Source organism: Pseudophryne corroboree, chromosome 1 (genome assembly GCF_028390025.1).
Source record: "Pseudophryne corroboree isolate aPseCor3 chromosome 1, aPseCor3.hap2, whole genome shotgun sequence".
Classification (NCBI taxonomy): Eukaryota; Metazoa; Chordata; class Amphibia; order Anura; family Myobatrachidae; genus Pseudophryne; species Pseudophryne corroboree.
The window spans coordinates 494372463-494398263 of NC_086444.1; the positions used below are offsets into that span (position 1 = coordinate 494372463).

The window sequence follows — 25801 nt, forward strand, 5'->3', positions numbered from 1 at the left end:
GTCAATAAGGGAAAAAGTTACATGACCAAGGTGTTTGTGGTCCTGATATAGAGAAAGCCAGCCCCATGTCTGAGCAGGTGTAATCAGGAAGATTGACCATTGCAGTGACATTTGTGCCACCTGTAGTCCCAATATGGTGGCAAGCAGTCATTCACAAAATGTCTGACCACTATCACTGCCCTTCACTAAATGATCAGGTGGTGTAGTCCCCTGGACTTCCTTTTGCTGCTGCCAATGACCAGCAGTTTCCAACAATGGCCACTTGTTATTTGCAAGGATTCCCTGCTTTGACACTAGAGAGAGTGCTAAATTCAGTTTATCAATCGTTTCAAAGCGGTTCTGTTAAACCATTAGTATGTGTTCACACAATGCAGTCCTAAAGAGATGGATATAAACGTTTAAGTATAATCCCCAATAAGCAAGTATAATCATAGATAGGTATGGATGTATAGAATAGGTTTTGCTTAGACGTCAAAGTGCATAGTTCTGCTTACATTAAAAAAAGTAATGCAGCATTTTAATACCAATGGTCTAGCAAATTGCTAGCTTACAATTGAACATTTATATAGGGCTTGTTCACATTTTACAATATTAATGCTGAATATAACAAAATCACATGAAAACTGCATTTCTTTTATTGTATTATGTAAAAGACATGAAAATGTATGTTTATTATTTAACTATGGCACCAATTATAACCAATAGGCACAGTGCACTCTGCTCTCTTGGAGTTCACTAGCACTGAAAGCTCTGTTCTCTGTACGGGGTTCAGTATGGTATGCCGGCGGTCGGGCTCCCGGCGACCAGCATACCGGCATCGGGAGCCCGACCGCCGGCTTACCGACAGTGTGGCGAGCGCAAATGAGCCCCTTGCGGGCTTGCTGCGCTCACCACGCTACGGGCTATGGACCCCCACGAGGGAGAATAAGTGTCTGTATGCTGGCTGTCGGGATCCCGGCGCCGGTATACTGTGCGCCGGGATCCCGTCAGTCGGCATACTGAAGACCACCCCTCTGTACAGCCACACCTTTAGCTTTTTCTGTCTAAACTGCTGGTATTCACAACCTCTCGGTGTACAAAGCCAAGCATGGTTTTTAGCAACAGTAGACACCGACAGTCAGAAACTGTACAGATTTTTTACAACTCTATTGTAGGGCAATAGGTGAAGTGCTTTGAGTTAGATGAAGTCTCAAGACTGCATACAGTAGCTGTGAACTGCTAAGAACCACTTATCCTCAGTCACATGGAAAGTCCACTGATAAGAAACTGTTTTTTGTACAGCACTTTGTGGACTTCTAAGTCTCTGATAAGCTGGTTGTGCAGAAGTCCTCAGGGAAAGGCTTGGTACAAATGCAGGACCTTGTATATTAAAACTGCATTTGGGGCTGGAAGTTCAATCTTGCATTTTTCAGTTTTCCTTCATAAACATAGTGTGGAAGTGTGCAAAGTCATCAAGGGAAGCAATTAGGTGTACTTTGCTAGCTTCCATATCTTTGATTGCTCATATTTAAAAGCTATTGAACACCACTTAAAGACTGTTTTAAAATGACGTTTGGCCTTTTTCCAAATAGAAGGCAAGATTAAATCCGTTTTTGTGCAATTTATCTGGCTAAGTACTTGTCTACATACATTTTTTCTTCCCATCATATTTAGTACAATGTCACTCAACTGAACTCTTGGCTACATTAACGCTTAATGTAGTGACTGATATGTATATGTCAAAAATGAAATGTGTCAGTAAGGCCCCATAAAATGTAATCTTCTGAAAACAAATTATTCTGGTTTGGCCCTTACAGACTTATTCACAAATATCAAGGAGACTCTACATATGTTTTCAGGTGCATATATATACGGTCGAGTCTCATTATTATGACCACCAGCTAACAGCCAGAGTAACCGCCGTGTGCAGCACGGACAGCAGCTAGATGGGCTGAACTGTCTTTATAGACCCAGGTCTGGTAGCCGCTAGGTTCATTTTGATGGTGAGCTGCTCCACTGTCGCACGTTGGTTGGCCCTCACACACCTTCATAGCCGACGTTCACCTCTCACATCAATGGCACATGGTGCTCCGCAGTTTCCACGTTGGTTATTCACAATGGTGCCATTTGTCCAGTCACGATACACCTTCACCACAGCAGCACGTGAACAGTTCACAAACTGCGCTGTTTCAGAAGTACTGCCACTCTTGGCCTGAAAGCCGATAATCATCCTTTTTTGCAACTGTGATAAATCGCCTCTTTTACCCATGACAGCAACGAGTGATATGAGTGCAGATGGCCTATCGCACCCCTTATATACCCACCAAGCCAGAGCACGACATTTCACGTTCTTTATGGGCTACGCGCTGCTGACATCAAATGTAGGAGCTGTCATAATAATGTGACTTGATGGTGTATATCCATAGTTACTATTCCTAATGAACCTTCATATAATATTGGACTTAAAGGTCTATTTACTAAGCCTACTAATTACAGGGCTTCACATGCTTTTAAGCATACCTAATATGTACGTTATTAGAGTTTACAGACATACACTAACAATATTACTGGCTTTGGGATACATATAATATCCCGGCAGACAGGATGCCGGCTGTCAGTATACCGACAGCAACATCCTGTCTCTCAGAATCCCAGCAGCGCTCATCACAGGTTCTATTCCCACTTGGTGGTGTGGGAATACCGGGCGGGTGTCAGGTTTCTGTTTGTCTGTAAAATGCCGGCTGACGGGACTCCGACGTCGGTCTCCTAAACGTCGGGATCGTGATAGCCAGTATATTGACTGCATCCCCTGGCTTCTAAGCTCCGAGTAATAGAGGATAGTTCATCTTCCTATTTGCCTTTCTGACGTCACCAGTCACTGACAGGCCTCACTTTACCCATTACTTCCTTTTGTACTTGTATGTACTGTCTGTTTGCCGTTTACTAATTATAAACATTTGTATAGCTTTTAGGGCTTCTAAAACACTAGGGGTCTACATGTAAGCAACATTTGTATTGTTTTCGGTTTTAATACAAAGGCATTCTAAGCATTTGTAACTTTCTCTCCTAGTTATGTTAAATGTCTTGTGTCCTTATTTCTCCCTTGTCTTTTACATATTGCTGTCACTGAGATTTATGTCCCTGTTCCTGTTTGTTTACTGCCATGTGTTATGTACTCATCAAGTTTTATCCCTTTTACTTTCTTCAGTCTTCCACGCTTCACAACTGCTGCACTTATTTTATCTGATAGTGCTTTGGCACTAGCGGATAAACAGCAGTTTCTCTGAGTAAGCATTTTCTGTAGTGATGAACAACAAAAACAGTAGAAATGGTATAATTGCCTAACTAAGTACTATGTTGCCCCCAGTTAACAGCAGTAGTTTGGAAAATGTATGCAACATGCATCTAACACCTTGCATAGGAATCAGGAGTAGATGTATGAAGCGGTGATAAGAGGGAGAAGTGTGCCATGCCAACCAATCAGATCTGATGTAACTTGTATCAAGTGTATTCTGTAAAATGATACATAGCAGCTGATTGTTTGCCATGGCACACTCCCTCCACTGGTTCATGTCTCCACTCTGCTTCATACATCTACCCTTCATGAGTTCCCAACACTAGGGAAAGCATTGATGGGCAACACTCGTGTTGTCGGTTGAAAAAGTTCAACCAGGTTCTGGGATACAATGTGTTAAATATGGTAACGGACACAGGACATTTCAAAAAAGATCAGCATTTTATCTAAGTTATAACAATGAAAACATGCAAGTAAATAGCAAGAACAAATAAGAATACTCAGCTCTTATCAAATGATGGTCATCAATTAAGTCGTTTTAATAATGAAGTCCAGTTGATTCTCCAGGGTCCCGTCTTGTAACTCTGTCGCAAGTTAAAAGCTGGAAGGGATTTGTAGAAGTCTAGGTCCGCTGAAGACTGAACTAGCTTTGATCCGAACTGATTTGGTATGTGTAAGCATCTAGGCTTTAAAGCCCTCCTGCAAGAAAACTCTAACATTGGGGGTGATTCAGATCTGATCGTAGATGTGCTAAATTTAGCACATCTACGATCAGTTACTCAGACATGTGGGGGGACGCCCAGCACAGGGCTAGTCTGCCCCACATGTCAGGCCCTGCCCCCCTGCACGGATGCGAAAGCGACGATGCTATTGCATCCGCCGAGTAGCTCCCTGCCTGCGCAGGCTAGCTGCGCTGGCAGGCGGTTACCCGCCACGTCCCAGGTCGCAGTGGCTACAGGTGACATGCAGCCGCCGCAGCCTACCCCGCAGCAGTCCGGACCGCTCCACACCAAAAATATTCTAATGCCGTTGGCACGCCCCCTTCCGCGATTGCAGCATTGAGATGCTTTTAAAATCTCACTGAGCCTGCGAAGGAATTTCAGACTGCGACTGCTGCCACTGCAGCAATCCAGTCTGAATTAGGCCCATTGTCTTAAAAGATATTACATTCAGTGTCTGTGAAACTGGGTGCAGTAGTTCACATAAGATAATTTAACTTGACAAGTTTCCCCTTTCACCCACTTATGAACCCAATGCCCCAAAGAGCTTACTAGACAGTTTCCACCTGAGGTACTGACAATAGGAACATACCTTTATTATAATCAGCCAGCCTACAGAGCAAGGAAGGTGATCATGTGGTACAGATTACACAACTCTCCTCCGCTGATCTGCGGGAGCTGTCTGCATTGTGCGGATGAGGTCACGTGATGCAGTGGCGGTCGTCTCATGGAATTTGGCTGGTGCGGGCAAAGAATAAGAGCAGTTTTAAAACCCACTGAGCTTAACATTCTGCCCCAGCTTTCATCTAGTGTTGCGATTGTGGGATGGTGCTAGCTGACCGCAGGTGAAATCGTGGAGGGCTGACTGTTGGCCATCCCATCCCATCATCAATTCTAGACTTCCATTATGTTATGTGTGTATTTCTAAGAGTTAATGAAGTGCCATTGTATTACTTCTAGGCTACAGCTGGCATGTCTACCCGCACTGTATCCACCTGCACTTTAACCTGCCCAATATTTAACTGGGTACACCAAATGATTACGCACTGTCCCCCACACTGTACACAGCAGGTTTTTATGGGTGGGGAAATATTGGGGAGCTTCTCAACAAAAGGTTGATTGATTGGGGCTAAACATGGGCACAGAGTGCCAGTCATCAGTGGCCCAGGGTCCCCAGGAGGGAGGTACAGATTGGGGACTGAAAATGGGCATGTGCACTTGTGTACCGGGCATCCATGTCTACTGTTGCTATTTTACACATGGTTTAGGGTTTTTTTCTTTGCTGTTTGTTAACTACTACTACATATTGAGCAATGATATTCCACACACGATTCTTAGTAAATTTCGGTGTCGTATTGTTTTCTACCGATAGTACTTGCGAGTTGGTTTGATTGGTTATTGCTAATACATTACTAGTTTGCAAAACATTTTTAAACAAAAATAATTTCCTTCTTTGGCCAGTACTGTGAGGTGGTCAAAAATTGATTGGAAATTAATACTATTGTGGTTAATAATACTGTAGGAACAAAAAAAAGCCCCGAATTACAGATGTCTGCTAACATCCTTGTGCATTGCAGCATGGAAGGCGCGGCATAGCGAGGCATGTGCGATCGCATGCTTCTGGTATGCCATAGACTTGAATGGGAGCTGGTGTGCGAATACGCCCGCAGGAAAATTGGACGGGTTGTAATTCCTCTACTCCCTAGCACTCCAGGAGCCTAGCCGTTCACTCTGATATAGCTGAACAAGAGAAATTTCCTGGCAAATCAGTTGGTGCGACAACAACTTTTAGATCTAACCTTAATAATGTAAAAAGGATTCCCTACCTCAGTATTTTATATACCTTCCTCCAATCACAGACCATAGGAAATAAAATTGCAGTTATCTTTTGTTATTAAATTAGTTGAGTTCTGTAATATTTTTACCAAAAATAACTGTTTTAACTGTCTTTTGTTCAGCATCTTGATCAATGTTATTCTAAATAAAGTGGAATGAATTAAATGGCATAATTTTTGTGATTATTTATTTATTTATTTTAATCAGATCTGCTTATCTGACCAGTGTTTATGTATTTGTATAGATAAAACGATTTGGCCTATTTATTACAACAAACAAAGCAAGAGCTGTGGTTTTTGTGTAACTCTAAAGGTGCATACACACTAGCCGAGAAAATGAGCTCCGTCGCTCATTTTCACCCTTCCTGAACGTCATTGCTCACTTTCTCGGCAAGTGCGTATGCCGCCGCCGATGAGCGATGTGAGGCCTCGTGGGTCGTTAATGACCCCCGCTGTTGGCCGTGCAGGGAGCTAAATTTGGACTGTCGTCCAAGCGCTGCCTGCATGGCCCAGCCGCTGCATGATGTCACTGAGCGATATGGTCTTCATATCGATCAGTTTGTATGCCCTGCCGCCAACCACCTTGACCCAGGAGGGGAAACACTAGGCGACGTCGCTCATAGAGCACGTCGCCTAGTGTGTACCCACCTTTAGCATTATGAAAATACAAATTAGGTACATTTATCTAGCAAGCACAGTGTTCACCTCTAAATACAGACTTTACAACTGAATAAGCCACATATAGCTCTGTCTATTTAAAACTTTACTAAATACAGTATACCAGTGGTTCCCAAACTGGGTGCTGTGACACTTGCAGGGGTGCCTTGGATTGGTGGTCCAGGACCAATTCAACTTATTTATGGTCAATGTAATAGGCAAAACCAGTGCTGGTGGCTGTCGGTCATAAAGTATGTAGACAAACAGAAGCAAATCCTTTCCCTCACCACCTACCTGAACCTAAGGATTAGATAAACACAATTAACTTAATTTAATATTTTTTCTGAACTTCTCAATAAGAAGCTTTGGCCTAGGGGTACCAGGAGAAAAATTCTGATACTCTAGGGCGCCATGATTGAAAAAAGGTTTGGCAAACACAATATACAATAAAATCTTGTACATTGTGCCTCAAATAGCTTGCTTACAAAGTGTCATAGGAATGATGTTTTGAATTCCTCTAATGAAAATTATATTCCATTGAATGCACAAAAAGATACTCAATATAAATTCTTTAATGCAATACATAAAATCCATGAAAAGATGAGGGAAGTGTACCTAAATTAATCTGCTTATACTAAATCTTCAGTTCAGAGTTTGGATAAAGTCAGTGGTATCCAAAATGAGTTTAGTTTATCATAATTTTTCTTAATCTTTTACAACGTCTTGACGGTCCAGGCTTAAAAGATAACCATGCTTGGGCACAGGTAACTTAGGGGGACATTTTACTAAGCAGTAATAAGAGTGGAGAAGTGAGCCAGTGGAGAAGTTGCCCATGGCAACCAATCAGCACTGAAGTAACATCTATAATTTGCATATTATAAGATGATACAGAGCTGCTTATTGGTTGATGGGGCCACTTATCCACTGGCTCACTTCTTCGCTCTTATCACTGCTTAGTAAATGTCCCCCTCAATTAGTACCTCAATTTAATTTAGTCATATGTGCTTAGCCATGGATATCCTTAAAACCTGGACTGTTAGGGTGCCTTGAGCAATTAGTTTGTGGACCTCTGATGTATGGCTAGTTTTGCAACTATGTCTATAAAGTAACTGTGCGGGGTAATCTGAAATATATTTTTTTAATTACTATTATACTCCACTATCGACGGTTAAAACATAGTGCTGTGTGACAAAGCCATAGACGGTAGTATTTTAATTTGTTACTTGTGCTTTTCCCTTCAAGGGCCATGCACTGTTAATCCGAGAAGTTGATGTTGAGAAGGTATCCACGTTTGAGAATCCTTACGTAGATGCAATTAAATACTTATGGAATGATCCTGGGATACAGGAGTGTTACGATCGGCGTCGGGAATATCAGCTATCTGATTCCACTAAATAGTAAGTACTGGTTTACATTGTAACTTTTTTTTTTTTTTCTCATGTACAGTATTACATGCAGTGCACATTTCATTTTGTTAAGTGTAATCTGGTACCCCATGAAGCAACTAGGATGTTCTAGATCAGAGGTTCTCAAACTCGGTCCTCGGGGGCACACACAGTGCATGTTTTGCAGGTCTCCTCACAGAATCGCAAGTGAAATAATTAGCTCCACCTGTGGACCTTTTAAAATGTGTCGGTGAGTAATTAATACACCTGTGCACCTGCTGGGTTACCTGCAAAACATGCACTGTGTGTGCCCCCGAGGACAGAGTTTGGGAACCTCTGTTCTAGATCATGTCAGCTATGCAATACGCCAGTCCTATGCGGCATAGGTCTGTAATGATCATGTTGTAGCACATATAATGTAGAAGAATGACAAAACACCTGTTTGTGGGAAAAGCAGTGCATAGAATGAACCATTTTTAGTCTTGCCTAGTGAGTCTTGCTGCTATATGGGTTGACTCTGTGCAGACTTATGCCTGCCACGGCAAGATAACCAGACAGACGGTACGGTTTTTTGTGTGTCTCTTATCTGATCCTCTTAGAGGACCACTAAACCTAAATACAGATTGGCTTTTATTCAGCATCTTGATCAATGTTAAGGCCCATATAGACGGGGCGATGCAGGAGAGATGTGTGCTGAGCGAACCGCTCAGCACACATCTCTCCCGCCGCTCAGCACAGCGCGATCTGTGCTGAGCGTGCGGGGGGAGACGGGGGGGGGGGGGGGGCGCTCACTTCACCCAGTGGGTGAAGTGAGCGACCCGCTAGATTGGCCTGCACGGCAGGCCAATCTAGCAGCAGCGATAGCGATGCGCGGGGCTGCGCATCGCTATCGCTGTAGGGGGTACAAACAGAGCGATCCTGCTTAAGTTCTAAGCAATCTAGTCAGATTGCTTAGAATATCGCTCCGTGAGTACACCCCTTTAGAGTTACTATTAACATAAAGATGCATAACATGTGAAATTGTTTTCAACACAGTGTTATTTCATATCCCTTGTGCTGCACTAGGAAGGAATCATATCCCAAGTTTGTTTTCTTGTAGACCATTATTGAAGTTTTCTGCAGTACGTTTCTTAGTCAACAGATGGACTCTGCTAGGCATAACAGATGACTGAAAGGATACAGTAAATTCTGTGCTGTTTGATAAAAAAAAAATTATTTTTTTTTTAGTTGCTTTTTCCCACTGTTGGAATAATGGTCCCTTTTCTCTGCGGCTTTTTTAACGTGGTCTTGCTGCTTTACAGCAGGACCACGTTAAAGGGGTACATGATGCTTTTTGCAAAGGCACTCCCATACAGGGATTAGATGTCTGCTTGTGACTGCTTTTTACTATTGCAGGGTGGACCCCATAATAGTGGTCTCCCTATTGCAGTGGATACTAGTCCAGGTTATTTAGTTTTAAGGCTGGTTTTTCCCATAGCAGACAGACCCTGTACCACAACTTGTTTAACATTAGTGTAGATAATTTAAGTGCTGTAAATTTGTTACGTACTGTATAATAAAAGGCTAACACTGCTCCTCACCTCTGTGGGAGGAATTCAAGTGTGTTGCTTGCCGGCGGCCACTAGATGGCACCCGACAGCAATTCAAATGTTTCTCCATTACTGTTAGGTTGTTCAGTTATGTTGGCAGCCTGGTAACTAGTCATCCAAAAAATGCCAAGTCTTAGTTGCAGTGTTTTGTTTTGGGGGTTTTTTAGCAACAGGGCAGGTTCTCTAGGTCAGAGGTTCCCAAACGCAGTCCTCAAGGAACCCCAATGGTCCTGGTTTTAAATGTATCCATGCTTGGCCACAGGTGACTTAATTAGCACCTTAGTCAATTTGATTTAACCATCTGTGCTAAGCCATGGATATACCTAAAACCTGGACTGTTGGTGTGCCTTGAGGACCGCATTTGGGAGCCTCTGCTCCAGGTGTTTATCACACTTTATACACCTTAATCTCATTTGACATTCACTTCTAGAATTTTACCAATTGAAGATGCTTGCTTGTAAAAATTAAATATATCAGCCACTGGTTAAGATCATCAACCACCAATAATACTTTATAGGTGAGGAACTTGTACTTCCTATTTGCTATTTTTTTTTTAAAGCCTTTGCTGGTGGGTGAGATTGGATCTCGTCCTATACATTTAGTCCAGTATCCTATTATCCCCAATAAGATTTTGACCAGTAAAATTGCCTGATATCGCGACTAGTGGCCGATGGTCATTATCACTGTATCCAATTACTGTAGATGCCGTTTTTATGGGGAATTGGTGCTCCGGCGACTGCTTATCGGGGATTATGCCAGGCACCTGAAGCATAATCCCCGATAAGTGGCAGCATCGGAGTTAATAGGATCGCCCCTGGCAGCTGTAAAGTACTGATGTTATTAGGAGACCTCCCTTAGTGAGATAAGACCGTTCCCATACTATACATAGTGTACACTGTAATAAAAAATGTTACAAAAGAAACTGCATTTATATTCTTAACCATTCCAATCTTCAATCCATGCTATAAAGTCTGAGTTGGTTTCATTATAATATACAAGACTGACTGTGGACACTTCTGCTATAGTGGGAACGTGTCAGGCTATTGGGGAGTGGCTACCAGCCACCACACATAGCTGTGGGTTATAGAGTAATTCACATGGCTGTGACTCCTGAAGTGCTATCATTACCATCCCATTGGTCCCAGTTTAATAAACTGAAAAAGTCCCTGAGACGTCTTTTTCCATTATAATGAATAAGCAAACAATTAATAATAAAACCCTGTTTACATAAACTATTACATAAATAAGTCCACAAAACCTTATTTGCAACATTAGTAAATATAAAATCTCTCTTTTTTTTGGTTCATCGTAATCCAGTGATTTAATAAACTATATGGCAGTGGTACCCAAACTGTCCTCAACACACCTTAACAGTCCAGCTTTTAAGGATGTCCATCCTTGAGCACATATGGTTAAACCAAATTGACTTTGGTACTAATTAAGCCACCTATGCTCAAGCATAGATGTACTTAAAACCTGGACTGTTATGTGGATATCCAATTAGGGGTGAAACAACATCGGGTGCGAAGAACGGCTGTTTTCACATTTTTTTCCGATGTTTCACCAATATTTTTTTACAGGCTATCCAATTTTGATCGCCGTAAAAAATATATATATATATATATCTTTTCTTCTGAAAACACACAGGTTCAGTGAAACCTCTGTGTTTTCGGTAGGTGGAAACAGACCCATTGTCAAATAAAAATGGGTCTGTTTCTGAGGATTTGGTTTCGCCAAATGACCCGATAAGTCGCGTCTCGCGCTGACTTATTAAGGCTAATTAGATATCCCCCTTAGGGTGCTTTGAGGACCAAGTTTGGGAACCACTGCCATACGGCCAGTTGGTTATGTATGTAAAATGGTTTGGAGTGTAGCTGTACAATTATAAGTTCCGAAATTATAGTGGAAGAGCTATGTATGTATTTGCAAGTTCCAGTGCAGAGTCTATTTAATTATCTTGCTGTTGGTCACCCCCACTCTTGCCCAGAACCCCTTTCATGTGGCAGGATAATTTACATGTTTAATCCTCAGCCCATTTTATTTACTTTAATATAACTCCATGCTTTAACAGTCTGGCTCTTGTGAAAGTCACATTTCCATGTAGGTTTGTCACATGCTGGTTATGAGAACATAACCTCTTATGTGCTGGAAACCAGTTAAACCATTTGTAACAAAAGACCTTCTGAGATGATAAAATTATGCCTAAAACACCATCTGTGAAGATTGTTTATAATGGATTACTTCAAAATTGTATACTCAAGTTCTGTTGCTTTCAATTTCTCAAAAATATTTTTATAATTTCATAAATCTAGTACATATTATGTAATCCTACATTAACAAACATAGGTTAACTATAAGGAGAAGTTCCACAAGGTTATCTTCCATAACTGTGTGCTTTGAAAATTCTGCTTTGGGACGAGTTTAGTTATACTATAGTAGTGTGTGCTACTGCCTTCCACCAGTGATGGCGGGTGCCCTGATACCTGTATTGGACCAGCTGCAGTCCAGCTGGAGCTTGCAGTACAGTTGTCAGCGCTCTTCCTCCAGTATGTTAAAGCAGAACATAGGCTCAATAGGCGTATATCCACCAGTGGAGTGCACTCATGTTAGTCACATCTGTATGTTAAATGTAATAAAATAACATTTTACTCACCGGTAAATCTATTTCTCGTAGTCCGTAGTGGATGCTGGGGACTCCGTAAGGACCATGGGGAATAGACGGCTCCGCAGGAGACTGGGCACATCTAAAGAAAGCTTTAGGACTATCTGGTGTGCACTGGCTCCTCCCCCTATGACCCTCCTCCAAGCCTCAGTTAGGACACTGTGCCCGGAAGAGCTGACACAATAAGGAAGGATTTTGAATCCCGGGTAAGACTCATACCAGCCACACCAATCACACCATATAACTCGTGATAGGAACCCCGGTTAACAGTATGATAACAATGGAACCTCTGAATAGATGGTTCGCAATAACAACCCGATTTGTGTAACAATAACTATTTACAAGTATTGCAGACAATCCGCACTAGGGATGGGCGCCCAGCATCCACTACGGACTACGAGAAATAGATTTACCGGTGAGTAAAATCTTATTTTCTCTGATGTCCTAGTGGATGCTGGGGACTCGGTAAGGACCATGGGGATTATACCAAAGCTCCCAAACGGGCAGGAGAGTGCGGATGACTCTGCAGCACCGAATGAGAGAACTCAAGGTCCTCCTCAGCCAGGGTATCAAATTTGTAGAATTTTGCAACGTGTTTGCCCCTGACCAAGTAGCAGCTCGGCCAAGTTGTAAAGCCGAGACCCCTCGGGCAGCCGCCCAAGATGAGCCCCCTTCCATGTGGAATGGGCTTTTACAGATTTAGGCTGCGGTAGTCCCACCGCAGAATGCGCAAGCTGAATAGTGTTACAAATCCAGCGCGCTATAGTCTGCTTAGAAGCAGGAGCACCCAGCATGTTGGGTGCATCTAGGATAAACAGCGAGTCAGTTTTCCTGACTCCAGCCGTCCTGGAAATATAATTTTTCAGGGCCATGACTACGTCCAGTAACTTGGAATCCTCCAGGTCCCTAGTAGCCGCAGGCACCACAATAGGTTGGTACAAGTGAAAACTTGATACCACCTTCGGGAGAAAGTGAGGACGAGTCCTCAACTCTGCCCTATCCATATGGAAAGTCAGGTAAGGGCTTTTTTATGACAAAGCCGCCAATTCTGACACATGCCTGGCCGAAGCCAGAGCCAACACATGACCACTTTTCATGTGAGATATTTCAAATCCACGGTTTTAAGTGGCTCAAACCAATGTGATTCCAGGAACTTCAAAACCACATTGAGATCCCAAGGTGCCACTGGGGCACAAAAAAGGGGCTGAATATGCAGCACTCCCTTACAACATCTGAACTTTGGGCTGACATCCTTCCTGGCTTTGATCAGGATAAGAATGACTTCCTCCGGAATGCCTTTTTCACTCAGGATCCGGTGTTCAACCGCCATGCCGTCAATGCAGCCGCGGTAAGTCTTTGAACAGACAGGGCCCCTGCTGCAGCAGATCCTGTCTGAGTGGCAGAGGCCATGGGTCCTCTGAGATCAACTCCTGAAGTTCCAGGTACCAAGCCCTTCTTGGCCAATCCGGAACAATGAGTATAGTTCTTACTCCTCTTTTCCTTATTATCCTCAGTACCTTGGGTATGAGAGGGAAAGGAGGGAACACATAAACCGACTGGTACACCCGCGGTGTCACTAGAGCGTCCACAGCGATCGCCTGAGGTTCCCTTGACCTGGCGCAATATCTTTTTTATTGAGGCGGGACACCATCATGTCCACCTGTGGTCTTTCCCAACGGTTTACCAGCATTTGGAAGACTTCTGGATGAAGTCCCTATTCTCCCGGGTGGAGTCTGCTGCGGAAGTCTGCTTCCCAGTTGTCCACTCCCGGAATGAACACTGCTGCCAGTGCTACCACATGATTTTCCGCCCAACGGGGAATCCTTGTGGCTTCTGCCATCGCCCTCCTGCTTCTTGTGCCGCCCTGCCTGTTTACATGAGCGAGCGCCGTGATGTTGTCTGATTGGATCAGTACGGCTGGTGAAGCAGGGGCCTTGTTTTGTTTAGGGCCTTGTAAATGGCTCTTATCTCCAGAAAATTTGTTAAGTGAAAACTCCTGTTTGGACCATAGTCCTTGGAATTTTATTCCCTGTGTGACTGCACCCCAGCCCCGAAGGCTGGCATCCGTGGTCCCCAGGACCCAGTCCTGTATTCCGAATCTGCGGCCCTCTAGTAGATGAACCCTCTGCAGCCACCACCGCAGCGACACCCTGGTTCTTGCCGACCGGGTTATCCGCTGCTGTATCTGGAGATGGGACCCGGACCATTTGTCCAACAGGTCCCACTGGAAAATCCTTGCGTGGAACTTTCCGAATGGAATTGCTTCGTACGAAGCTACCATTTTTCCCAGGACTCGTGTGCATTGATGTACCGACACCTGTCCCGGTCTTAGGAGGTTTCTGACTAGAGATGACAACTCCTCGGCTTTTTCCATTGGAAGAAACACTTTTTTCTGGTCTGTTTCCAGAATCATTCCCAGGAACAGAAGACGTGTCGTCGGGACCAGCTGTGACTTTGGAATTGAGAATCCAGTCCTGCTGTTGCAGCACTTCCCGAGAAAGTGCTACCCCCTTACCAACTGTTCCTTGGACCTCGCCTTTATCAGGAGATCGTCCAAGTACGGGATAATTAAAACTCCCTTCTTGCGAAGGATTATCATCATTTCGGTCATTACCCATGGTAAAGACCCTCGGTGCCGTGGATAATCCAAACGGCAGCGTCTGGAACTGATAGTGACAGTCCTGTACCACAATCTTGAGGTACTCCTGGTGAGGAGGGTAAATGGGGACATGCAGGTAAGTATCCTTGATGTCCAGAGAGACCCTGTAATCCCCCTCGTCCAGGATCGCAATAATCGCCCTGAGCGATTCCATCTTGAACTTGAATCTTTTGTTATATGTGTTCAAGGATTTTAAATTTAAGATGGGTCTCACCCAACCGTCCGGTTTCGGTACCACAACATTGTGGAAAAGTAACCCTTTTCCTGTTGAAGGAGGGCTACCTTGATAATCACTTGCCGTGAATACAGTTTTTTGGATAGCCACCAACACTGCCTCCCTGGCAGAGGGAGTTGCCGGTAAGGCAGATTTTAGGAAACGGCGGGGGGGAGACGTCTCGAATTCCAGCCTGTACCTCTGAGATACTGTTTGAAGAACCCAGGGATCCACCTGTGAGAGAGCCCACTGTGCGCTGAAATTTCTAAGACGGGCACCCACCGTACCCGGGTCCGCCTGAGCAGCCCCAGCGTCATGCTGTGGACTTACCGGACGCAGGGGAGGACTTCTGCTCCCGGGAACTAGCTGTGTGCTGCAGCTTTTTCCCTCTACCTTTTCCTCTTGGCAGAAAAGATGAGCCTCTAGCCCTCTACTTTTCTGGGGCCGAAGGGACTGTACCTGATAATACAGTGCTTACTTTTGCTGTGGGGTAGCTTGTGGCAAAAGTTTTGATTTCCCAGCCGTAGCTGTGGAAACGAGGTCTGAAAGACCATCCCCAAACAGTTCCACCCCCTTCTAGGGCAAACTTCCATGTGCCGTTTTGAATCGGCATCGCCCGACCATTGCCGAGTCCATAACCCCCGTCTGGCGGCAATGGTTTTACATAGCGCTTATTAGTGATGCCAGTCGGCAAATATCCCTCTGTGCATCACGCATGTATAAGACAGCGTCTTTTATATGCTCTATTTTCAGCAAAATATTGTCCCTAGCTATAGTATAAATATTATCCGACAGGGAATCTGACCACGCAGCTGCCGCACTGCACATCCATGCCGAGGCAATAGCAGGTCTCAATATAATGCCCGTGTGTGTGTGTATATAGCTTTAAGGGTAGTTTTCTGCTTTCTATCAGCAGGTCCTTCAGGGCGGCCGTATCCGTGACGGTAGTGCCACCTTTTTTAATAAGCGTGTAACCGCTTTATCTACCCTAGGGGTTATTTCCCAACGTGACTTATCCTCTGGCGGAAAAGGGTACGCTGCTTAGAAATTATCAATTTCTTATCGGGGGAAGTCCACGCTTCCTCACACACCTCATATCAATTCCTCAGATGCAGGAAAACTACTGGTAGTTTTCTGTCACCAAACATAATACCCTTTTTTGTGGTATCTGGGGTATTATCAGAAATGTGTAATACATTTTTCATTGCCTCAATCATGTAACGGTTGGCCCTATTGGAAGGTACACTAGTCTCATCGTCGTCGACACTGGAGTCGGTATCCGTGTCAACATCTGTGTCTGCCATCTGAGGTAGCGGGCGTTTTAGAGCCCCTGATGACATGTGAGACGCTTGGACAGGCACAAGCTGAGCAGCCGGCTGTCCTATGTCGTCAAACCTTTTATGTAAGGAGTTGACACTGTCACGTAATTCCTTCCATAAGTCCATCCACACCGGTGTCGACCCCGCAGGGGGTGACATCCCATTCACAGGCATTTGCTCCGCCTCCACATCATTATCCTCATCATACATGTCGACACAGCAGTACCGACACACAGCACACACACAGGGAATGCTCTGACAGAGGACAGGACCCCACAAAGCCCTTTGGGGAGACAGAGGGAGAGTATGCCAGCACACACCAGAGCGCTATATATCACAGGGATATCACCTATAGAGAGTGTTTTCCCTTATAGCTGCATAATATATATATACTGCGCCTAATTTGTGCCCCCCCTCTCTTTTTAACCCTTTTCTGTAGTACAGGACTGCAGGGGAGAGCCAGGGAGCGATCCCTCCAGCAAAGCTGTGAGGGAAAATGGCGCCAGTGTGCTGAGGGAGATGGCTCCGCCCCTTTTTCGGCGGGCTTTCTCCCGCTATTGTAAAAGTTCTGGCAGGGGTTAATAAACACCTATATAGCCCCTGGGGCTATATATGGTGTCAGTTCGCCAGCCAAGGTGTTAATATTGCTGCTCAGGGCGCCCCCCCAGCGCCCTGCACCCATCAGTGACCGCAGTGTGTGGTGTGCATGAGGAGCAATGGCGCACAGCTGCAGTGCTGTGCGCTACCTTGGAGAAGACAGAAGTCTTCAGCCGCCGATTTTCCGGACCACCTTCTTGCTTCTGGCTCTGTAAGGGGGACGGCGGCGCGGCTCCGGGAACGGACGACGAGGTCGGGTCCTGTGTTCAATCCCTCTGGAGCTAATGGTGTCCAGTAGCCTAAGAAGCCCAAGCTACCACCACTTAGGTAGGTTCGCTTCTTCTCCCCTTAGTCCCTCGGTGCAGTGAGCCTGTTGCCAGCAGGTCTCACTGAAAATAAAAAACCTAACATATACTTTCTTCCTAGGAGCTCTGGAGAGCCCCTAGTGTGCATCCAGCTCAGCCGGGCACAGAAATCTAACTGAGGCTTGGAGGGGGGTCATAGGGGGAGGAGCCAGTGCACACCAGATAGTCCTAAAGCTTTCTTTAGATGTGCCCAGTCTCCTGCGGAGCCGTCTATTCCCCATGGTCCTTACGGAGTCCCCAGCATCCACTAGGACGTCAGAGAAATGTAGATTATTCCATATGTACAGCCTTTGCACATTTACAATGTATGTGCAAACAAATAGGATTACAGTATTCAGTGTTAACTCCAAGCTTTTGTTTGATTTACAGCTATCTTAATGACCTGGACCGTATCGCAGGTCATGGATATCTTCCTTCTCAGCAAGATGTGCTCAGAGTCAGAGTGCCCACAACAGGAATTATTGAATATCCATTCGATTTACAGAGTGTCATCTTCAGGTAGAGTCATTTGATAGAAATTTATTTTTAAATTCAGTCAGTAATTACATGCCACATTTTCTGGCAGCAGTTCCTGTAGGTTGGCCCAATATTGAGCTAGTGTTTCCAAAAACTTAATATGACCCCCTCCTCCATGGAGAGCATCTCTAACTGCAGATCAACATATTACCACTATCTGTATGTTCCATCATCTGCCAACTGTACTACTGGGTGCTTGTGTGATAAGGTTGCTTGGTGACATTGCAGCACGCACATATAAGCAGTATCCTGTGCAGAAAGTAACCTATGACACCACTAGTGTGTGAGGGTGAGCATGTTTGAACACCTTGTAACAGTGTGCTTTATTTTTACTCTGCCATTTTAATCATTTAGTTATGATGAAATAGATAATATGATCGATTTACAGATGTGCCCTCATGCATCTTTGCTGCAGTTGTGCTAATCAGAAAAGAAAAAAGGGAATATGTTGAAAAATGGGTGAACACATTCCCTTCCACAAAATAGAATTAAAATCACTTTATTAGTCACTTAAAAGAAAGTACCAATACCCATATGTATTATATATTGCTCTTATTGTGAATACATATACACCGATCTAAATGTACCCTGTAACAGGGCTTTACCAAGCGAAATATTACACACAGATACACAAGTGCCACATATCAAATTACTCAGTGCAGTCTGTTGGCGTGTCATAGTCACAACGTGCATGTTCAGCAAAAAAGACAACCAGTGCTAGCGGAGTTGCACGGGTTCTGACAGCTCACTCATGCCAGCATCTCCCATTGCATTGCATATTGAGTCAAGATGTATGAGGACACATCTGTATATGAAGTGAAGTTGGCATCACACTTTAACATCTGCTTAAAATAATTTAGGTTTTGCCCAGTAAGGCACTTTGTGTGGTCGAGAAACAGTCCTGTTGCCCAATTAAAATCTAAGTGGGATTTGGCTGGTTGGAATATCCAGTCCACTGCTAACATGAGTGAACATATACAGTATGTAAGATCTAGCCATACCTGTGTTGTGTGGTTATTGTATGATAAATGTAATGAAAAAAAATATATTAAGGGCGGAATTCAATTGCAGGTGAAGGTTGCAGCATTTTAAAGACTGCAACGGTACCACATCTCGCACCCCTTGCCCACCCGGCTGAATTGGCACAAAAGTGCTTACTGCGAACAGTTTTGTGGGAGTTAGGGCTGCTGTAAAGTGTAGCTGTTGCCACACTGATTTGGCCGGTTAAATGTCTTTGCCCATAAGGCTCTTTTATTATAAAATAATATATAATTAGAGTATATAATGAAATGTATAAGTGCAACCTGTGTGGTTAGAAGTTGATCAATTTAGATGCCGGAAGAAGGCAAAATATTACAATTGGTAATGTGCATGTATATTTGCTTTTTGTAACGTTTCTATTTAGTTTTCTGTATTTCAAACTATTTAAATAAATTCCTGAGTCTTTAGGAGATAGTGTACCTATGTGTGTACATTATGCTGTCACTGACTAGTGCTGTCACTGATTAGTAACTGTTGCTATCCTCTATAGAATGGTGGATGTAGGAGGACAGCGATCAGAGAGGAGGAAATGGATACACTGCTTTGAAAATGTCACCTCCATAATGTTCCTAGTAGCCCTTAGTGAATACGATCAGGTGCTTGTGGAGTCTGACAATGAGGTAAGTTAATTTTAAAGCTTTTTGCTTTGACTGCAGTTAAGTTATATGACCACTACACCTCAGAATTTTCTCTGCAGTAATGTGAAAATCAGAAATGTACCTCCAGTCATCCATTTAAGACAGAGGAAGTAACATCTTTAGGACACTGTGCTACTATTATCTAATACAAGGAGAAAAACTGTACAGAACATTGGTCACATCACTTACCAATCTCACAAGTTCTCGTTTTGCACAGAATCAAGAAAGCGGAGCATCTCTCCCATAAGCAATAACTGACTTCTATACTGTAAGGAACAGACTGCATAATGGGGGTCATTCTGATCCGATTGCACGCTGCAGTTTATCGCTACAGTGCGATCGGGTCAGTACTGAGCATGCTCTGGCGCCGCAGTGCGCCAGCGCATGCCAGACTGCCGAAGGCCGTCGTTGCTTAGCGATCGCCTCTGCCTGATTGACAAGCAGAGGCGGTCGCTGTGCAGGAGGGGGCGGTCTGGCTAAGGCAGGCGTTGCCGGACCGTTGAGGGGGGCGGGCCGTGGCAGCTGCGTGACATCACACGCAACTGCTGCGACCCGGGGCAGCGAAGAGTTTCACCCGGCCAGCTGCAGGAGCTGTGCTGGCCGGGAGTTACTCCTCAAATGTACAATGCTTTTGCACTTCTGCGGGGGGGCCGGCACTGACATGCGGGGTGGACTAGCCCTGTGCTGGGCGTCCCCCCGCATGTCTGTGTGCCTGATCGTAGCTGTGCTAAATTTAGTACAGCTACTATCAACTCGGAATCACCTCCAATGGCTCTCATTCCGAGTTGATCGCACCAAGCAACTTTTTGCTGCTGGTGCGATCAACTAATCTCCGCCTATGGGGGAGTGTATTTTAGCATAGCAGGGCTGCGTTCGCTTGTGCAGCCCTGCTATGCTAAAAAAGTCACTCAAAACAAGACCAGCCCTGGACATACTTACCCTGTGCAACGGATCCAGCTTCACACCTCCGCCCTCCATTCGCCTGGACACTCCTGCGTTTTACTTACCACTCCCCGAAAACGGCAGCAAACGGTAAGTTAACGCCCAGGAACGCCCTCTTGCTGTCCATCTTCTTGTGGTCGCCGCTGCGACTGCTTTCTTCTGTCAGCGTCGTTGCTCGCTGGGCAACATCGCGCGTGTGCAATGCACATGCGCTTTCCAGACCCGTTCGCACGACCGCTGCATGCGAACAGGTTGGAATGACCCCCAATATACATGAAAACAAATGCAGCAACAATGATTAGCCAACATAAAACTGTTGATTCCCTCAGGAGTCGGAGTTGTACCCCAGTTACCCTCCATAGGACATTCTTACTCCAAGTCGATGGACATATATGTGGAAAAAGAAAAGAGGGTAGAGTACAATAAGCATTACCTCGCTAAATGAATCAGTGTCTGGGAAAATAGAAAATGATCCCCAAAAGTAGTAAAGGCTCAGGTTATAAGATTTTAAGTGACATTAAGTAAAACAACTGTGTACACTGAATAGCACACCACCAATAGATAGATCTAGGGGGATAGTCCCTTCAGGTGTTACACAGCTGGCATAATTTGTAATCCGCATATCCTAAAACTCTTCTTCAAGTGCTGTGTCTCAGTATTCAGCACGGGATTTGTCCTCAATAAAGAAAAGAAGACCCAATTGTGTATTTCAGTAAGACACCACATTTATTAGAAGACACATTACACAAGGCTGATAAAAGGAACAGTAACGGAGTAATATTTCTCATTACCAGAGCCTAGATGAAATTCGGCATATCTGTGGTAGTCCACACATTGCAACTCCCGGGCAGGCAACCTGTAGTTCCCCAAAATCAGCCACTGGGCAGCCGTTGTTTCAGCTCCACACCAATGCATTTTTATTCCATAAAGTCTTTGTCGAGGCTACTTACTGTTAGCATAATGTAGGTATTAACCGAGCTTAGATGCATCAGTTATTTCAGGTTCTTGTACTGTAAAGATTAATGGGGTATTTATTAAAGCTCAGAGGGAGATAAAAATCGAGAGATAACCTACTAGCCAGCTTGCATTTTAAAGGCTGTTTGAAAAATGTAATTTAGGAGCTGATTGGTTGGTACTTTCTCACAATTTTATCTCTCTCCAAGCTTTGATAAATCCCCCCTTAGTAGCTCCGATCAATTAAACATTGTGTTTGTGTTACATATCTTAAACAACTAATCAGAATAATCGATTCTTTGTATCCGTTTTTATGAACTACTTCTGATTTGATTACATGTCAACGATGCACATAACTTTACACCTAGCATGTAATATATGATGAGAAAGGAAAACCATGAATGGAGGCTAACGTACACATAATGCTGGATCATACTGCAACTTGTTAGGCAAATTAATGGGACGAGGCGCCTCCTTTCCATTTTTACAAGGAACTTCAGGTATTATTTATTAACAGTTTCTTTTATATAGCACAGCAAATTCCGCTTTGCAATTGGAAACAACTGGGATAAAACAGAACTGGGTAAGACAGTCATATAGGCAGGAAGGTCCTGCTTGCTAGCTTACTATAGGGAAGTATGCATTGATACACAAGGATAGGTGTTCTAAATTGCATAATGCAAAGGTTCTTGGTGGGCTGTATGATATGGTTACACAGCAATGTTGGCCTGGGGTCAGGAGGATGGGAAAGTGAAGAAAGAGACTATATGTGAAAATAAGTTTATGAAAGTTATGTGGGCAGTCCCAGAATTTGATAAGCCTGCCTGTGGAGACGAGTTTTCATGGTACACTTGACGGTTTGGAGACTAGAGGCGAGTCTTATTGTGCATGGGGAGGCTTTCCACAGAGAGGGTGCAGCCTGTAGAAAGTCCTGCAATTTTGAATGGTAGCAAATGAGTGTGGATGAGAGCTGTAGATCTTGTGAAGAGCGAAGAGGTCCGGTTGGGAGATATTTTGAGATAAGCCAAGAGATGTACTTTGGTGTAGTTTGATTAATGGCCTTGTGTGTGGTTAAGAGTATTTTATGTTGAATACGGTAGAATACAGGTATCTAATGGAAGGACTGACAGAGTGGATCTGCAGACGATGACTGTCTAGCAAGGAAGATTAGTCTCACAACCGCATTCAGAATTCATTGTAGTGGTGAGAGTCTTTTTGGCAACACCAGTAAGAAGAGTATTGCAAAAATAAATGCGGGAGATAATGAGAGCATGGATTAGAGTTTTTGCAGTGTTTTGTGTTAGGTATGGTCGTATTTTGGGTATGTTTTTAGACGCATGTAGCAAGATTTAGAGACAGTTTGAATGTCGGGAACAACAGACAGTTCAGAGTCGAGGATGACGCATAGGCAGCAAGCTTTTTGGGTAGGACTGATTGTCGAGTTTTCAGGTTGGTTACTACTTTTGGTCAATAGAAATATAATTAATTATGTTTTAGAAATATAAAGTTTGAGGTGGTAAAATGACCAGAGGAAACGGCAGAAAGACATTCAGTGACACGGAACGATACAGATGGTGACAAATTAGGTGAGGATAGGTAGTTTTGATTATCATCGACGTACAGATGATACTGGTATCCAAAAGAGCTGATTAGTTTGCCAAGAGATGCAGTATTGATTGAGAAAAGCAGAGGATCTAAGACTGAGCCTTTTGGTGCTCCAGCTGATAGTTGTAGCGAAGAGGAGTTGTTTCAGAGAAGTGGACACTGAAAGAGCGATTAGATAGGTCAGGATGCAACTCTTAGTTCTTATCCTAAAGACCTGTGTCAAATGTATCAGAGAGCTCTAGAAGAATAAGCAGTGAGTAGTGGTCTTTGGACTTAGCAGTGACCAGATCATTCACTACTTTAATCAGTGCTATCTCTGGAGTATTGGGAACGAAAGCCTGACTGAAGTGTGTCCAGTACGTTGTGTGAGTTGAGTGTGTGAGGCGAGTGTAGGCTAGTCTCTCAAGTAGCTTGAAGGGGTATGGGAGCAAAAACATGATGGTAGTTTGAGATAGAGTATGTTTTGTTTAGTGTCGCTAACATAAAACAAGTAATGATTTGTAACTTTTCTTGTGTTTAAAAAACAAAACAAAAAAAACAAACCTCTGGTCCACTGTGTTAACAAGGACCAGATTGAGATTGTGGTGGATGGGACTACAGTTCCAGGCCTGCACATAAAAATAGGCCTATCATTATGATGGCAGGATGATTACCAGCTATCTAGCTGGCCACATGGTCAGCTGTAAATCATAATATTAAGATGTTATTTCTATTTTCCTCACAAAATGATGTAATTGTTCTGCTTTTATGCATTTAGGGGGACATTGGGGGGATTCAGTTGTTTGCACCAGTGGTTGATTGAGTCTGATAGTGTATTGGGTATATCTGCCCACATGGCACCTGCCACCCCCACACAGCTTCTCCATTTCTCACTATAGGCCCTTTCTCATTTTCAGCCCCAGGTCCATGTGGCCTTTAATCCGGCCCTGTTGCTAAGGTGGGCTTTTTGTCAAACCAGCATTTTTTTTTGTTCAGTTTGCTAACTATGCAATGTATCCTCATCACGCCTCGTGGCCCAAAACTGGCTACGATTGCTTAAAAGTTGGTGAAATTATTTACTTACAAAACAGAGAGGGGGCTCTGCTCGGAAAATGGAACTGCAGCAGCGTGTTTTGAGATAGGATGTACCTGGAATCTTTCATTCCTTATGAGGTTTTTGAAAGTATCAAGCTGTATCACAGGACCCTAATCATTCTTTGCTGCTAAATTGTGCAAACAGATCTTGTGATTTGCGTTTTGTTTGTATCAGAACATGCTCAACTTTGAGCAACTAAATTCTTTTCAGAGTCAGACGCATTTCACATGTGACTGAGTAGGTGTAACTGGACGGCAGCTGGGCATTCATGTGTAGGAGAAGAGTTCAGAGTGTGTGTTATGGGCTATTCGGAGGGGAGTGGTCAGATCATCTGATTTTAGATGGCTCTCTTGCAACAAGGATAGGGCTGGTGCAAATGAACATTAGTGATGATGACCGCTACTTCTCAAGTGGATGGATAGGGACCATACAACCACATAGATTCAGCCACTCTGAGTACAGACGAAGATCTGCATTTTATTTCCAACCACGCAGTGCGGCCTGCCCCTTGGTGTTTGCCACTGTCAACTAGCCCTTCCTGTGTGCAGTAATGTATTGGATTGGACAGATCGTCTTACAGTGTGTATCCAGCTTTAGGACTACGTTGGCTTAAGACACTTTCTTCAAATTCCGATAGTTTTGTCAAGCTGGCCATGACGAATAGCCTAATGCTGTGACCTGAAAATGATTGCTGTGCCTGATTTTAATATCTCAAAATCAACAGGTTTGCTATCGACCATGTTCTGAAATGTGGTTGGGATTAGCCATTATTGGCTTACACATATAGTTTTTATTACAGCAGATAACTGGTTCCAGTGACCAAAGCAGAGCCGCCATAGATGGAGGTACAAGTTTAAAACAATTCTTTCAATGGGCATAAGAGACATCCAGGTTCAAATTGTGTGCATAGTACCAGTGATATAGGAGCTAATATAATAAACCCTGTGGTTAATTCTGCACAGTGACCCCTTCCCCCACACCCAAACTAATCTCTGCTCGCCCCCCTCGATATTTTGCAAAAGTGGGAAAGATGAGTTTTTGGCAGAGGTCATGTATTTATACCACTTTCCTGCCATTGCTCAAAAGCCAAGAGTTACAACCTTAGCCAAAACCCAGATTATGAACGTGAGGGATGATTGGTCCAGGGAAAGGGTCCAGTTTCTGAATCTTGTTGGCATGGTCTCAGATTGTTACAGAATGGGAAATTACTGGATGATAGACAACTTCTTTCAGAGAAACCATTCTCAGAAGCCGCCAGAAGGATCACATTGAAACTATCCCAATAATTAGCCTAATCGTTTGAGTTTGAGAATCTTGCAAAGGATTAGACTCATTTCATAACAGGTGAGGCTGTATTGTCCAATCTTGAATTCAAGACAGGGTTAAAATTTGTCCCAGTAATTAGATGGCATTGTGAAAATTGCCCAATGCATTGTAAGGCATATTTGAAGAGCAGGAAAAGATACCAAAGTGACTAACCGATAATGCCACTAATGATCACTAGAACACCTTTTCCCTCCTGCAGGCTTACGTGAGCACTGTACACTTTTTTTTTAGGAGAGTTTGAAGCCATTTCAGAAAAAAGCAAAGCTATCCTGACAGCCGGGATCCTGACAGCTGGTAATTAATCGCATACCGTCTCCATTAGTTGTGTCTTCCCTCAGGTGCATCTATTGTTATGGTATCACCTTCGTTGTGTATCCACCTTGCAAGCTACTTCATTTGCATAGTCCTCCATCGAGGGTCCCAGTGTTT

At 43.9% G+C, this 25801-nt stretch overlaps 1 protein-coding gene across 1 annotated transcript in view; it reads left to right on the forward strand.

Moving 5' to 3' along the window:
- Window positions 1-25801, forward strand: part of LOC134895350 (guanine nucleotide-binding protein G(q) subunit alpha) — a 286798-nt gene that overhangs the window by 208434 nt on the left and 52563 nt on the right. The window contains exons 3-5 of the mRNA XM_063913832.1: window positions 7728-7882; window positions 17645-17773; window positions 19323-19452. Coding sequence (XP_063769902.1) covers window positions 7728-7882; window positions 17645-17773; window positions 19323-19452 — 414 coding nt within the window. The remainder of the gene's footprint in view (window positions 1-7727; window positions 7883-17644; window positions 17774-19322; window positions 19453-25801) is intronic.